The sequence below is a fragment of the Drosophila montana genome, unplaced genomic scaffold (genome assembly GCF_035044405.1).
Source record: "Drosophila montana isolate Dmon_TW-CO22-7 unplaced genomic scaffold, ASM3504440v1 contig_2397_1, whole genome shotgun sequence".
Taxonomy (NCBI): Eukaryota; Metazoa; Arthropoda; class Insecta; order Diptera; family Drosophilidae; genus Drosophila; species Drosophila montana.
Genome location: NW_026997278.1, coordinates 1 through 15393, shown reverse-complemented (window position 1 = coordinate 15393; position 15393 = coordinate 1). Strand labels below are relative to the sequence as shown.

At 36.9% G+C, this 15393-nt stretch overlaps 1 protein-coding gene across 1 annotated transcript; it reads right to left on the bottom strand.

Annotated features, from left to right (window-relative positions):
• Positions 1 to 907: 907 nt before the first annotated feature.
• Zyx (Zyxin) lies at positions 908 to 10573 on the bottom strand. The gene is made up of 9 exons (XM_064681639.1): positions 10207 to 10573; positions 9691 to 10144; positions 8389 to 8618; positions 8234 to 8287; positions 6802 to 7108; positions 6436 to 6726; positions 6314 to 6371; positions 6131 to 6251; positions 908 to 1189 (listed from the first exon to the last, which is right to left on the bottom strand). The coding sequence occupies exons 1-9, from the start codon at positions 10411 to 10413 to the stop codon at positions 1058 to 1060; spliced, it is 1854 nt and encodes a 617-aa protein (XP_064537709.1). The 5' UTR covers positions 10414 to 10573; the 3' UTR covers positions 908 to 1057.
• Between the last annotated feature and the right edge of the window lie 4820 nt (positions 10574 to 15393).

The window sequence follows — 15393 nt, the reverse complement described above, 5'->3', positions numbered from 1 at the left end:
AGGTTGTTACTCGATTAACTTTTAGAATAAAAATAAATTAAGTTAACTGCCTTTTTAGGATAGCTGCCTCTAATGTCTGTGCAAGGTACTCGAGGCAGCTAAGCAAATTATATCGTATTTCATCGGAGCTTCTTATCGACTAGGGGGTTTAAATTTATATTTATTTATATTTTGTATTTCCTAAAGCCCTATCAATGTGTAATGTCCATATGAACACGTCAAGTATGGCCAAAAACCATGATAGACCTTAACCCTGGGAAATCTGAATAGAAATACAAATACGACAGGTGAATATGTGCTGACAAAGCCAAGACAGGATCGGATCAAAATAATTGCCTATAACAAAACCATTTTTGCCAACATAAATGGGAATATATTTTACTGTCTGGATTCCCCCGAACTACTTTTAGGTACGTACTTTGCTTCTTAATCTAATCGAGGGGGAATACTGTCAAGTTGTCGCATTTGAGTACAGAGACTTCTCTTCTTCCTGCCTCTCTGTATCTCCTACTCAGATTAGGGCAGAGAGGTCATCTCCTCTTGCGCATATTGCTGTCCCATTGCCCTATATCCACAGCTGATTCTTCTGGCAAGAATGCTTATTATATATATATATATATATTATTTAATAATAGCAACTCCTGTATTCGTATTATTTCAGCTGATGTGTATTTCCTGCTCTCATTTCGCACAGACAAAATATTATAGGAAACATTCGTAAAATGTTCACAATGTTCACAGTTAACTCTCGATTATTCGTAAATCAATTGACCTCCATTATCTGTATTATCTTTTTATCTTTATCAGAAAATACATTTTCAAACTTCCGGATAAAAAATTATATATAAAATGTATAGCAAATTTTTGGTTATTCTACTCCAGATATCTCTATTAAAACCATGTTACGTTAATTATGATATTGCTTTATTTTATAAATTATGGAATGCAACTTTCGATCAGGACAACTAAAAAAGTCTTGACATCCTTTAAGTTGTCAGTTTGAATGCAAATACTTAGCTCATTAAATATTTTATATGGGAGTATCATTTAATCGAATTCAGAGTTCCGAGGTCATGCGATTTGTTAAAACCTGAACGCGTCGAGCATTACAGCTTTTACATAGAACATGATCATCCAAAGGATAGCAGCCTCGACCATCAGCTTCAGACGACAATAAGAGGGAACAGTCCTGGTAATACGAAAAAAATACTAGTTAGTAATCTGAGATCTTTTTTTTTTATATATTCAATAATTATTAATAATAATATAATGCGGCTGTAACAAGTAATAATTAATATATATAACAGACAGAAGGATACTCTACAATTCTAAAAAGTATATAGAGAAGTGATATCTGCCGATTTCTGCGTTTGTATAAACACTTCGATCTCTCAGGTTATGGAATCTACTATTGCACATACAGACTACAGAGAATATCGTATATCAACTTGACATAAGCGATAAAAATGCATTTTCATTGTATTTAGTGTATGGTATAGTATATATTTGCCTTAGCCTAACACTATGGGAAATATATTCTTGAAGACTTTCGATGCGTTAGGTGGCTTAATGTATGTGTACAGATACTTCAAACAGAAGATTTATGTTCAAATTTTGAACGATCAAGGCTTTCAAGTTTTGAGAACGGATAGACACGATAGACGAACGGACGACGAGATCTATTGAATTGTTATAGAGTTCGAGATTCTTCTCTGTTCCTTTTACAAACATTTGCACAAAACAATCTATAAAGGTAGAGTTTTCCGAGACAGAGAAGTTTAATTGGAGTCGATATTGTCCGTAAAATATCTTACGAGTAAATATTACACCAACCCTTATTTCTAAGGTTCATTAAAGAGGAAAGATTAATTATTAAAATAACCTTTTGGTTTATGTTATTCAAACAGAAGTTATAATTATAGTACTAAGAACTGATTAACTAAATGAAAAGCCTTACTTTAATCAGTATAGATGACGTCAGTCTTCATTCTTTTCTATCGATTACTAGATATGCTGGGATGGTGAAATAATAGAGCTCTAAACATTTTTGCTGTTAAAATGTTACGATTCTTTCAAACGATTTGGGAATAGCGAATAATTTGGAAATACCTCTGTAGTTTTCGACAACAGATTTACTAAGAGATTCTTTCCATATGCTCGGGAAAAATGAAGTGTTTACAGACAGCACAAAAAGTTTTAAGACAGGTTTCAAAAGTGCTGCAGCACAGTACCGAAGCACACGGTGTGGGAATGATTAAGATCGGAATTAGTTTAAGATCGCTGGGTTGCGAACTTTCAGTAATATTTGGATTTTAGATGCGATTCGACTTCTGTAACTGATGTGGATATGGCTGATTCTTATAATAAATAGAGAAGTAGAATACCAGATCAGTATTCCCACTCTCATCTGCAAGCTTAACCGAAGATGACGGAATAAAAATGATCAGGCCTCGCTGGATAATCAACAAATTCACAGGGCCTGGTAGTTGAATTACCAAATCCAAAGTAGGACGGATGTAGGCTTCAAATCGTGAATGAATCGAACACAAAATCAAATCAAGAGATCTGTCCCTAGACATAACCGGAAATAAGGACAAGAGGGCAACAAAAAGGTTGAATTCATTGGCAACGACAAGGCAACATCTGGAAGATTGAAGTCGATTGAAGAACGACCAAGAGGTCATTATCAGAAAGTTGGAAGGAGATAGAATTAATATGTCTATTAGTGGGGGAATACAGGAACATAATATGAAAACGCAAAAACTACCCACACTTTGACACTTTTTACAGCTATTGAGTATTCCTCGTCCGATGCGGAGGATCGCAATTATGAATCACAAGGTGTGCAAGGCTGGGAGGGAATTTAACAGAGCCTTAGCAAAAAGCGATAGTTTTGAAATTGAAAGCAAGAGAATCTACATAAGGACTAGGAAGTGTCGCTTAAGGACTTCTAACATATTAATAGCCAAAAACACAAGAGATAAAGTTAGTTTTCTGACGCAGCAACTAAATTTGAGGGGACATTAGATGAGATAATAATGAAATCTGTTTATTCTTTTCATCTTTTAATTTTTTTTTTCATTTCAAGTTTTTCAGCCATCACTGTAAAACATATGCTTGTAAATATTTCAGGTTGAACATTTTTTTTTGAACGATTTTATATACCTCGAATAGGCATCGAATAGAATCTTGTAGCTCTTTAGGGCCTACCACGACACCTGACGACTTGGATAAAACGTCTAGTTTTTCTCGTACCAACTTCACACATCGAGCAATCAAACTTGTGTCCACACAGCTACCCGAGTAGCAAAATAGATGACCTGCAGTGTGATCGGTGTTGCAGGCAGCTGATTTTCGGTCGGAGGCTGAAGGACAGTTGCCAACGGCAAGTCACAAGGAGTAGGCTTTCGAGGCCTTGCCGACTCACCCAATAGCTTTATGGCATTGAGTTAAATCTAATCCTGCCGCATAAGCACCTGCACCCTCCCTACTAAAGGCGCAACTATAAGGCAAACCATGGCGTAGCGCAATGGCATCTTCCGGTAGGCCTGTGTAATAAACGCAGCGAAGAGAAATTATTAAGAGCGTACACAGCACAGACAAGAGGCTGAATATTGAAATAGAACAAAGCAAATATTGAAAAACAAAGAAAACATCGAGAGTGAAATCTACTTATAGATTATCGCTTGCGTACAAAACGCAGCGAAGAGAACTTATTAAGAGCGTAAACAGCACAAACAAGAGGCGGAAAAAAAAATAAAAATACAACAAAAATAGTGAAATCTATTTAAAGATGATCGCTTGCGTACAAAACAGGTGGGAGTCGAAAACAAAAACGAACGGTTAACACAAGGAACGGTAAATAATAGAGCAAGCGCACAAACAAAAATGCACAAAACACATTTACGAAGTGACAACTGAATGTGCTTAAATGCACAGGCCACAAATATGCTTTTGTGATAAGACAAAAATAATCGAGCAGGCAAACAGATTCAGTGAATATTATAAATATCAGAGTTTGTTTTAATAAAATTAAAATTCAGTGTATATTATAAATATCAGTTTGTTTAGTAAAATTAAAAAAAAATTATTTTTAGTGATTATTACTATATTTAAGCTTTAAAAATAAAATAACCCTCTTCTACCAGCAGCAAATGCAGTTTGCATTAGCAGTCAGAAAAAAAAATTAATTAAAAAAAAAAACAATTCTCCCAATAAGAACTCGAACTCGTAACATACCACACTGCTTGCCACCGTCTCTTCTCAACAGCCATACGAACCATTAACTTCCGAGGAGAAAAAACCCATTTTATTTATGGACAAATATGGACAAAAGCAAGTAATTACTTAATACATCAAATTTAGGAAATTAAATGCTAAACGGACAGACAGACGGACATGGCTAGATCGACTTAGCCATTGATGCTGATCAAGAATATATACATATACTTTATGGAGTCGGAGATGTTTCCTTCTATCTGTTACATACATTTGCACAAATACAATTTACCCTTTTTACCCATTTCTATTGAGTATCCGCAACAGAAGTAAAACTAAACAAAACCAAGAAATACCGAAGCCTTATTCTGCTTTTGACATTTTAAAATCAGATAAAGAAAAGTGTAAACAATAATAACAAATTAGACTTTTGAACAAAATAAAATAATAATTCAATTCAAATGTAATAGATATTTTATTTTGAGACACAATAATCGCACCATTACCAACACTGATCATATTAAGACAATACAATCAATAGATATATATTTCTTGTCCAAGGGTTGCACAAGGACGTAGTATGTAATGTGAATTCAGCGTAACCAAGTGCCACCCCTGGAAAATCAACTAATTCACGCAGATACAATACCGAGCTTCGACAGAGGTTTCATTAGCTTCTAGATTGAAACATTTATGTTCGTAGGACCAACTCACTATAAGTAGGGAGCACATAGTGCTGTCTTATAAATGAATAAAACATTAAAAAACAAGAAAGAGGTTCTAGTCGGGAGCTTCCGACTAGGGGATACCCTGAACCCTCTTCTTCCAACACCAAATGCAGTTCGCGCTACGCGCTCGTCTGATTTAGTAGTAATAAAGAAAAATGAAAATAAAAAAAAAATTGTTCCCTTGGCAGGGTTCGAACTCGCAACTAACCCCACCACTTACCGTTGCCTCTACTACTCAAGGCCACACCAATAATTGAGCATTAATGAGAAAAAACCAATTAAAATAACCAATAAAAAGAAAACAATACAATCGCAATTGCAATGCTGTTGATAGAATTCAAAGCAGACGCGCATGAATGTGTGTGTGTGTACATGTATACAGAAATTCTTGGAATTTGGGCAGCAGCTATGCTGCTTACACGTGCACACATAACTTTTGGGTTTCTTAACCGATCTTAATGAAATTTTCGACAGTACATTTTATTGTAGAATAGAATATAGAATATTTGTGTATTCTCAAAACTGCAATTGCATATAAATTGTGGCTTAAATTGATGGGCAATACAATTTGGATAATTAACTTGATTTATAGCTTTGAGGTGGTAGCGGGGAGGTGGCGATAGGTATAAAATGAAAGATACTTGATATACATATACTATTCTAGAAGCTACATGTCAAGTTTGGTGACTCTAGCTCATATTATTTGCCGAAATTCCTAAAAAAAAACAGTATTTTGATATCGATTTTTATCGATTACTTGGAAACGGGGCAAGTTATCGAAAGAGAACCTATAGCTATTTCAAGTTTATAGCTCTTAAAGGTTCTGATATCCTTGCGTTCATACATACGGACGGACGGACAGACAGACGGGCGGACAAGGCTAGATCGACTCGGCTATTGATGCTGATCAAGAATATATATACTTAAGGGGTCGGAGATGCTTCCTTCTGCCTGTTACATACATTTGCACAAATACAATATACCCTGTTTACCCATTTTTAATGGGTTCAGGGTATAAAAAAACACAGAACTATTGGTTAATTTGTATGTCAATGCAGTTCGGAACTAGGTATAGGCTATATATATCTTCTTGATACTATCACGATTGAGATTTCTGTATTTGATTGTATTTAAAAAAAAAATGAAGTAAATCATTTTTATTTACTTGTTTTTTATATGCTTACCTCGCATTTATAGCATTCCAGGTGAAAGCTACGATCCAGAGCGACTACGCGCACTGTTTCTTCTTGGCCCGCTTCTGGCATAATTGGCTCTTGGCAGACACAGCACCGAGGCGCGAATTTCCTAAATTTAAATACGTATTAATACATTACATATATACTTTTGAATGGCATGGCTTAACGCACTTGTGGAAATCAGCAATGCAGTAATTTTGATTGGTAGCATCAACTGTGAACGGAATGGCTGGAAATCGAAGAATAAATAATTAAACATCAATTAACAAAAATTAGTAATTAACATTTCGCACCATCCAAACTATTTCCACACACAACACAAGTGAAGCATTGGGGATGATAGGGCTTTCCAGTTGCCCTCAGAATGCGCTCCAAAATTGGTTTCAAGCAGACAGAACATTTTTCAAGTGTCTGTAGGTAATCATGTTCGCAAAACGGTTGCCCTTCCAGGGCATAAAACGGTTTGCCTTGCAAATTGATTTGGCATTCGGTGCAAGTGAAACACGAAATGTGATAAATTTGATCCATTGCTGTACAACCACTGCTCTCGCCCAACACGCGTTCGCCGCATTTAAAGCATCGTCCTGTCGAATACAAAACAACAACAACAAAATGGTATAAGCCTTGACACATTAAAGTTACTTAAATGATTTACTAACCGTAGCTCTCCACTTCACTAGTGGTATCAATCGAGGCTAAATGATATTGTTTCATGTTCTCGCCATTTTCAGTTCGTTGGCAATAGCCAATATTACTTGGATTATGTTCACCTCTTGCCTCGCCATTGGAGTAAAGATGAGTATTTGATTCACTCGCTACTAAAATACTATTGCTCGCACCTGAACTGATGGGTGTGTTACTCTGATTTACGTACGTAGCATATGTATTACAATTAGTACGTGACGATATATCGCTAGGTGGGCGTGGGTTAATAGGCTCATATATCGAGTCATATGTAGAAGAGCTCTACAAAAAAAAAAATAAACAATGAAACAAATTTTTAATCCATTATATATTAAATACAACTTTTTTAAAGCTTAGAAGTTCGATTTTGCGAGATATAGCACAGTGGAACAAGTTTGGTTAATTTGTATCTGTGTAAGAATATCTCTTGAGTTTGTATGTAACATAACAGATATGTGAATGTCGTTAACGTTTTGCAATTGTTAAAGCATGCGCGTTTTTCTTTAATACGAAAACGAACTCTAACGAACTCCAATTGGAACAGACCAATTCGATTCGGGTGGTTCTTTATTTGTATCTGTAGCGCAGGTTGATATTGAATTGATATATATCTTTTAAGTCTTTGTGTTTGCTGCGTCCTCGATTTTCTCCTCGAACAATTCGTTTTCCATCAAAAATAGTTATATGGACGTTTCCACAAAACCATTTCCAATAGATTCTGGAACAGTTTCGAGTGATTCAATCATGCGATTCATTTTGTCAACTCTTTAGCCAAAATCAAGTCAAACAAAAATCCTGCTGCGTCAGATAGTAGCCATCTGAGTGGCTTAGTTGATTTTTGCGCCAGCATCCGACCAGAGCTTCTTGAACAGCAGCACAATCTCCGTATAAGGTATGTGTACAAAACCCTTAAATATGTTTTTGCCCGGATCTGCAAATTAGCTCTTGAGCCGGTACTCTCTGTACTCTGTATGGTGTTGCTATAAACGACGCGTCGATTCTGCTCACAGTCCTCGAGTGAGGAGCTCGTCTTGTGGATAATCTTTGATAGATTCGCCAGCGCCCAAGCTAACAATTTAAGCACCGAGGCATCGCGCTCCTCTTCGTCACTGAATGCCCAGTCGATATTTTGGACCGCCGCCACTCATGTTATCATTATGGCTGTTTCCTGCTATTTATTGTCTTCATTTTGACGAAATTGGAGCCTATTATTTATTAACTTTCACTCGCGTTTTCCGGTACTTTAGTTAAGCCACTGCATCAGGCAGGCGGGCATTACTACATACATATACCGACTCGGCTGTTGATACTTATCAAGAATATACAAGGTATATCGGGTCGGAGACGTCTCGTTGTATGCGTTTTACATTTCGTGACAAGAGTATACAAATGCTTACGCGTAGCTACCTGGGATAATGCACCATAGCCAAAATAGTCCGCACACGTCTTGTTTTGATAGCCCTAAAATGTACATAACACTTTGCTTAATTATTAAATGATCATTTACGTCAAGCGTTTCTCTAAACTTTAAGATAGTTATTATGCAAGCGATGATATTTTACCTTGAGATTTGCGTTCTGTGAACCATAATGATTGGTATAATTTGCGCGTGAAACTGATGGTCCGGCCTTATTATTTGGATTTTCTTGGAAATTCACCGCTTTGCTGAAGACATCACTTGCTCGTCGGAGCTCGCTGTACGAAGAGCTCACCGGACTTGGCGGTGGTGGTAAGTCTTCTTCTGGCTCCTTGTCTAACATTGAGTTTGTCCAAATGGAGAGAATACTTGAATCTGTAAGAATTATTAGACTTTTAATTTTTTATTTTTAATCAGTGTCAATAGCTTAGTCCATATAACTGTCTAGTATAAAACTGTGATAAATTTTTGTGATTGCCATCGGAAAAGCTTCAAAAAAATAACATTAATTTGGGACGTGCTTCACACTTTTAGCAGAATCCAGTCCTCTTGTATCGATAATTCGGCCCAAAGGTTGAAGACTAAGGACAAAGATCTTTAGGAAAATTAATTTGTGTTGTGTTTCTCACATTTCTCTAAAAATACCCCGTTGATGAAAAATGAAGGTCATAAATTGTACGTCAAAAACTTCTTTTCAAATCTACACAAAAACTTAATTTAAACGTGTTTCAGAGTCTTTTATATATCGCCAGAAACTGTGAAAATGTTGAGAAAAATTTGCAATTTTTTGTTTTGCCATAATTAAAATAAAAAATCTTTTTTAAAAAACTTAACTCAATTGATGAACATGTATGAAATGTTACACACTTTTCACAAAACCCACCCCCCTCTTGAACATAATGCGGCTGAAAAGTAGAACTTGACGGAATTTATTTATTGGCAGCAATTTCACCACACGGAAACGAAATAGGCGCAAAACGTTGATTTCAACTATTTTATTTTCGATGGACTTCATTCACTTACATTTAGATGTGGGGTTCCACGAGAGGCGAATGTTTGGAAAATTGATAGAGAAAATTTGTAGCGAAAAACTCGGGAAATACTATTTAGAAATAAACGCGAATAAATGATTATCCCCACTTAGGAAAATTCGCCTCCAGATGAAAGATGGATGTTCAAAGGCCAAAGTTAAATTTAATATGTACGTGTTTTAAATGAGTCGAATGGCATAAAATTTGATGAAGTTTGTTGATAGAAACTTAATATTTATCCGAACTACTTTAGGGTCATTTTAAGTATTAATGACGTCATTGGATACGAGCTCATTAACATTAATCTATATTAGCAATTTTGATGCTATATTTAAGATATGTATATTCATTTTCTTGATAAGGCGAAAAGATGGACATTTAAAAAAGCAGGTAGTCTACATAATGTACTAACTCACCCTTTGGTTGGCAATTTTCTGGTTGCGTGGATAAATGATTGAATGCAGCTTTTGAATCGTGGGTTGGATTCTCGCGAGAAGTTGGCAAATTGCTATAAATTGAAGCAACTGGGCTCCCAAAATTACGGCCACTCAACGACGTGGATGAAAGTTTTGGAATGCTTCTAATAGGTTCTGTGATTTGAGCTTGCGATCCCAACAGCCCCTTTCTTTCCATTTGCTGTTTGTGATACGCCAATGCTTCTAGTTGCTGTTCCAATACAGCTGGGTTATCCAAAGTGGTTTGGCTGTTGCCAGGTTTATCGCCACTGAGTCCTGGATATATGGGTGGCTGCTGCCTACGTAAGAGGTTGGGTCCGCCTTCAGTTCCTTTGGCTTTAGACAATTCCAAACTAAGCAAAGGTTGGGAAAAGAGTGGTTCTCGAGTATCCATAACTTGTTTGCTTAGGGGTACCTAAAAAAAATATGCTCAATTAAAATAAACATAAATGAGTTTGGTTAGGCGTGTGGCTTTACTTGAGGCATTTCATTTGTTTTTTTGAATGGCTTTGGTGGAATGGATGGTGCCGTCTTCGATTTGCTGAGAGTGGCATTCTGTGCAGACCCAGCTTTCTGCTGTAAGTTATCAACTAAAGCTGCTACTTTTCCGGTTCTAACATGTCCATCGTCACACCTCCTATTCAATATTGTTAACTGCTTTAATTGCTCTTCTATGGAATTCATTGTGCCGTTTCCTCTCCCTGCCAATTGAAAACTGACGGAAAATGTGTTATTTGATAAAACAACTAATTTGTTAAACGACTTTCCATCCCACAGTCAACAGTTCATTATCAACGATTGCAGAAAATAAAAATTAATTGATAAATACACAACAGAATTAGGGATGTGAGAACGTTGATAGAAACTATCGTTGCATTATTTTCGGGTAATGTACGTAAGGACTATCGGTATGATTTTTTCCGACTATCGATGATTAGTCAGAAATTATATCGCTTATTCATGTGCATCAAATTAGCGATGTGCATCACATTAGAGGCGGTGACTTAGCATCGTTTTTTGGTACTAAGCACAAAACAAAATAAAATTAATGGCAGAATTGCAAAAAATTAAATTATTTATTGTCTACATGCATTTGTTTTTTACTTTAATATGAGTAAACCTAGGCGTTGAAAAATTAAGTTTTCCCAATATTTTTTAATTTCTAAATCAGGGATGAACGAAAACCGTGTGTTTCGGGTGTAAAGGGCTTTAGGCACTAGTTTTAAACAAAAGGACGGTACAGATTTTGAGAAAATAATTTAAGTGTAAGCCAACCTCATACATTTCAATCAGTAAGTCTATCGAACTGCTAGTTCCAACGCTAACTGAACCACTGATTGGCTACAGTGTTGAACAATTCTATAAAGTATTAGGCGGGAACACATCAATTCAAATTATATGTATTCATAAAAAAACGGAAATGGCTCATAAATAATTAAATAAATAAGTCAAAACAAATTATATGATAAGTATTCAGTCATACCACTAACCAAAAAACATATAGATGGGACATGCCGTGTGATAATAACTACGACAGCTCATCTTCAATATCAGAAGTGGGATCTAGTCCTCGTCAATTAACCATGGAGGATCAACTGCGTATGCTGATGGAACAACAAAACCAAAATTTCCAGGTGTTGGCAAAAGCTTTGCAAGCGTCGGCACGTGAGCCTGTACAAAATGGCGCCGTTAATTTGCCGAAATTTAACGCAGACATTCCTGGATCAGACGCAACGCAATGGTGTGCAACAGTTGATATCGTTTTAAGCGAACAACTACTGCAAGGCAGCTCTTTCATTTTGGCACTAAGTAAATCTCTTGAAGGAAGTGCATCTCAGTGGCTGTCCCAAATTTATAACGCAGGCATAACATGGCCGGAGTTCAAACAGTTATTCGAACTGAGATATGAAAATACAGAGAGGCCAGCAGCCGCATTTTTACATTTGCTTAATAGCCGCCCGAGCAACGGTGAAGGTCTCTCGGTATATGCAAGCCGTTTAGTGACGTCACTCGTGACAAAATGGCGAGACATAAACACTGAGAATATTGCTGTATCAGTTGTTTTGGGACATTTGGCCAACTTTGATCGTCGTGTGCTGAGAATCGCATACACAGCCAATATTCAAAACCGTCGCGACTTACGGAGTGAGCTGCAAGTGTTTGCGCTTGACAAGAGGCCACAACATTTTGGAAGTGAGAATTCGGATGCAAAGCGTCTTAAGATGCTTCCTATCAGGTGTCATCTTTGCGGTAACATGGGGCACAAGAAGGCCGATTACAGGAGTCGAAAGCATTCTGTGGGTACATCGCAGGGACAGGATCACCGAGATCCTCAACCTCTTCAACAGCATGTAAATACATACAGTAAAGAGAGCGGAATTATGTATCGTAGATGAGCCAAAAGCAAGTATGTTGGTGCGAGGTGAGAATATTCCGATTATGTTTGATTCAGGAGCAGAATGCTCGCTAGTTAAAGAAAGTTTTGTAAGTAAATTAAGTGGTAAAAGATCAAGTAATGTTGTAACACTAAAAGGTATTGGCAATGCAAATGTTCATAGTACGATCCAAATTGATTGCGATGTAATGATTGATGGAAATAGTTTAAATGTAATATTTCATGTAATACCAGACGAATGTATGCGAAACAATATTGTGTTAGGTCGTGAAGTTTTAGCTCAAGGATACTCAGCTTTAGTATCCTGTGAGGGAGTAGAGATAGTAAAAGATAAAACAGTAAACGGTACTACTACTTTGTCAAACAATTCATTTGATAAGATAGAAACTGATGTATATGGCGAAGACAAAGACAAATTAAAATCTTACACTGATTCGTTCATAATGAGAACTCCTCAGACCCGTGTCAGTACAGGTGAAATGAGTATTCGGCTGATTGATGAAAACAAAACTGTACAGAGAAGACCATATAGATTTAGCGCAAGTGAAAGAGAGCTAATTCGAGGTAAAATACAAAGTTGTTAGAGTGCAAGGTTATCAGACCCAGTTGTTCTCCGTTTGCCAGTCCTGCGTTGCTGGTCAAAAAAAAGAATGGATCTGCGAGGCTCTGTGTAGACTATAGGGAGTTGAATTCAAATACAGTCGCAGATAAATTTCCTTTACCATTAATAGCTGACCAGATAGCCAGGTTACGAGGAGCGAAATTCTTTACCTGTTTAGACATGGCAAGCGGTTACTATCAGGTTCCAATGCATCCAGAGTCTATTGAATATACTGCGTTTGTTACCCCGGACGGGCAATACGAATTTCTTTCAATGCCGTTTGGACTTAAAAATGCGCCGTCAGTTTCCCAAAGAGCAATATTGAAAGCATTAGGAGCTGTTGCCTATTCATATGTTATTGTCTACATGGATGAAAATATGATTGTAGCTTCAACTAAAGAATTGGCTCTAGAGAGGTTACAAATCGTTTTGAATATTCTTACAAAGGCTGCATTCTCATTTAATGTAGAAAACTGCTTCTTTCTCAGAACTTCTGTCCAGTACTTGGGATATGAGGTGCAGGCAGGTGAGATTCGCCCAAACACACGAAAAATTGAGTCCTTGAGTGCATTGCCCCCTCCTAGATCGGTTACATCGTTGCGTCAATTTATAGGATTGGCATCGTATTTCTGTCAATTTGTTTTTGGTTTTTCACAAGTGATGAAACCTCTATATTCACTTACGTCAAAGAAAAGTAATTTTGAGTGGAAAGATGAATATGAAGATGTTCGTAGAAAAATAATTCACATACTTACTTACAAGCGGATGGCTCACGTCGATTTTTTGTCTAGAAATCCTCTACCTCACAATAAGTTCACCGAAAAGTCAAAGATTGTCGAAAAGCGAATTGAATTAGCTGAGCTTTCAGAAAATTGGATTCGGGCAGAGCAACAAAGAGATGAAGATATTGCTGAGATAATACATAAATAAAATAATGATAACTATCCATTAGAGATTTCGAAGATGTACGATTTAAGAACAGGTGTTCTATATAGAAAGATTCAGAGAATGTGCAAAACTCTTTGTTTACCAGTAGTACGTCGAGCGTTTAGATGGTCGGTTGTAAACCAAGTGCATGAAGCCATTATGCATCTAGGATGGGAAAAGACACTCGATAAAGTATATGACCATTACTGGTTTGAAGGCATGGCTAAATACGTCCGAAAGTTTGTGGAAAACTGCATAACTTGCAGAGTTTCAAAATCAAAGGCAGGAAAGCATTCCATGGCACACAGTGCACATAGACATTTCAGGCAAGCTTAGTGGTAAGAGTGATCGAAAAGAATATGTCATTGTACAGATTGACGCATTTACCAAGTACGTTTATCTGTACCATACTTATACCCTAAGTGCGGAAAGTTGTATTATGGCATTAAAATCCTCGATATCTCTATTTGGCTTGCCGAACCGAGCTGTGGCGAATCAGGGAAGAAGTTTCACGGGTACTAAATTTATAGACTACTGCGCATCTCAAAAGATAAAACTGCACTTGATAGCTACGGGAGCAAGTCGTGCGAATGGTCAAGTGGAAAGGGTGGTGATTGAAGAATCTTTTAACTGCTGTTGACACAAGTGCGCGTTCTTGGCAAGATGCATTGGGAGAGGTCCAGCTAGCCATTAATTGTACAGTAAATAGAGTCACCAAAGCGAGTCCTTTGGAACTGTTAATGGGAAAGGGTTTTAATTCCAATTAGTGAATCTGAAACTTAGGTTAATCTGACCGAAATCAGAAAATTAGCTTCAAAAAATATGGAAATTGCGAGCAAATATGAGAAGTTTAGGTTTGACAGAAACAAGGCAAAGTTAGTAAGATTCAGTGAGGGTGATTTTGTTCTTTTAAACAGCTGTGAAAGACACCAAACGATGCTCGATCCTAAGTTTCGAGGTCCTTTTCAAATAATAAAGGTATTAGATAATGATAGGTATATGCTAAAATGTATGAAGAGTAAGAGACAATACAAATATCCGCATGAGAGCTTAAGAAGTATGCCGGATGGGCAGGTACCAAGCGAGCTAGAAATCGAGGAGAACCCGCTAGGTGAAGCCGTTGAAACAGACGGTAGTGAAACCTTTGAAACAGACGGTAGTGAAACCGTTGAAACAGACGGTAGTGGAACCGTTGAAATAGACGGTAGAGAAACCGTTGAAACAGACGGAAAGAAGCCGTTGTGATTGATTGCTACGTGGCGGTACCTGGCCCTGAAGCTCTAGTAGTTGCTGATGTTGTGGATTCAGAGAAATAAGATCATAACGAAAAAAATATGTTGTTGAAACGCATGTGGTGTAATGTAATTAAATGATTAAAATTTAATGAAGATAATGAAAACGAATATTTTTAAAGAAAATGATAAATAATCTGTTATGTTAAGCGAGTATACTCTAAGAAATTAGTTAGGTATAAAGAAGGTTACTGATTGAAATTAAAGTTTGTTTATAAAGATTACAAAAAAAAATATTGGACAAACAAGGACGTGTAATGTGTCAGAATGGCCGTGTCGGGGAATAGATGATTTGCTTGAATTAAGCGCCTTATCGATAATTACTTTGGGTGTCGATTGTAGATGGTGTTGTATAGGCACTAACCATACAATCACTAACCAAATAACATATAGACCGGACAAACCCTACTTTTGATGGTGACATTCGATATTTCAGCGGCTGGTCCAAA

Bases quoted from the DNA above. Each gene is read 5' to 3' on its own strand.
- Zyx (XM_064681639.1), bottom strand. From the start codon at position 10,413: ATGAATTCCATAGAAGAGCAATTAAAGCAGTTAACAATATTGAATAGG. The intron at 8,288-8,388 runs GTAAAATATCAT...TGTACATTTTAG, and splicing joins CACAGAACGCAAATCTCAAG to GGCTATCAAAACAAGACGTG. The intron at 7,109-8,233 runs GTAGCTACGCGT...TTTTTTTTGTAG, and splicing joins GCTATGGTGCATTATCCCAG to AGCTCTTCTACATATGACTC.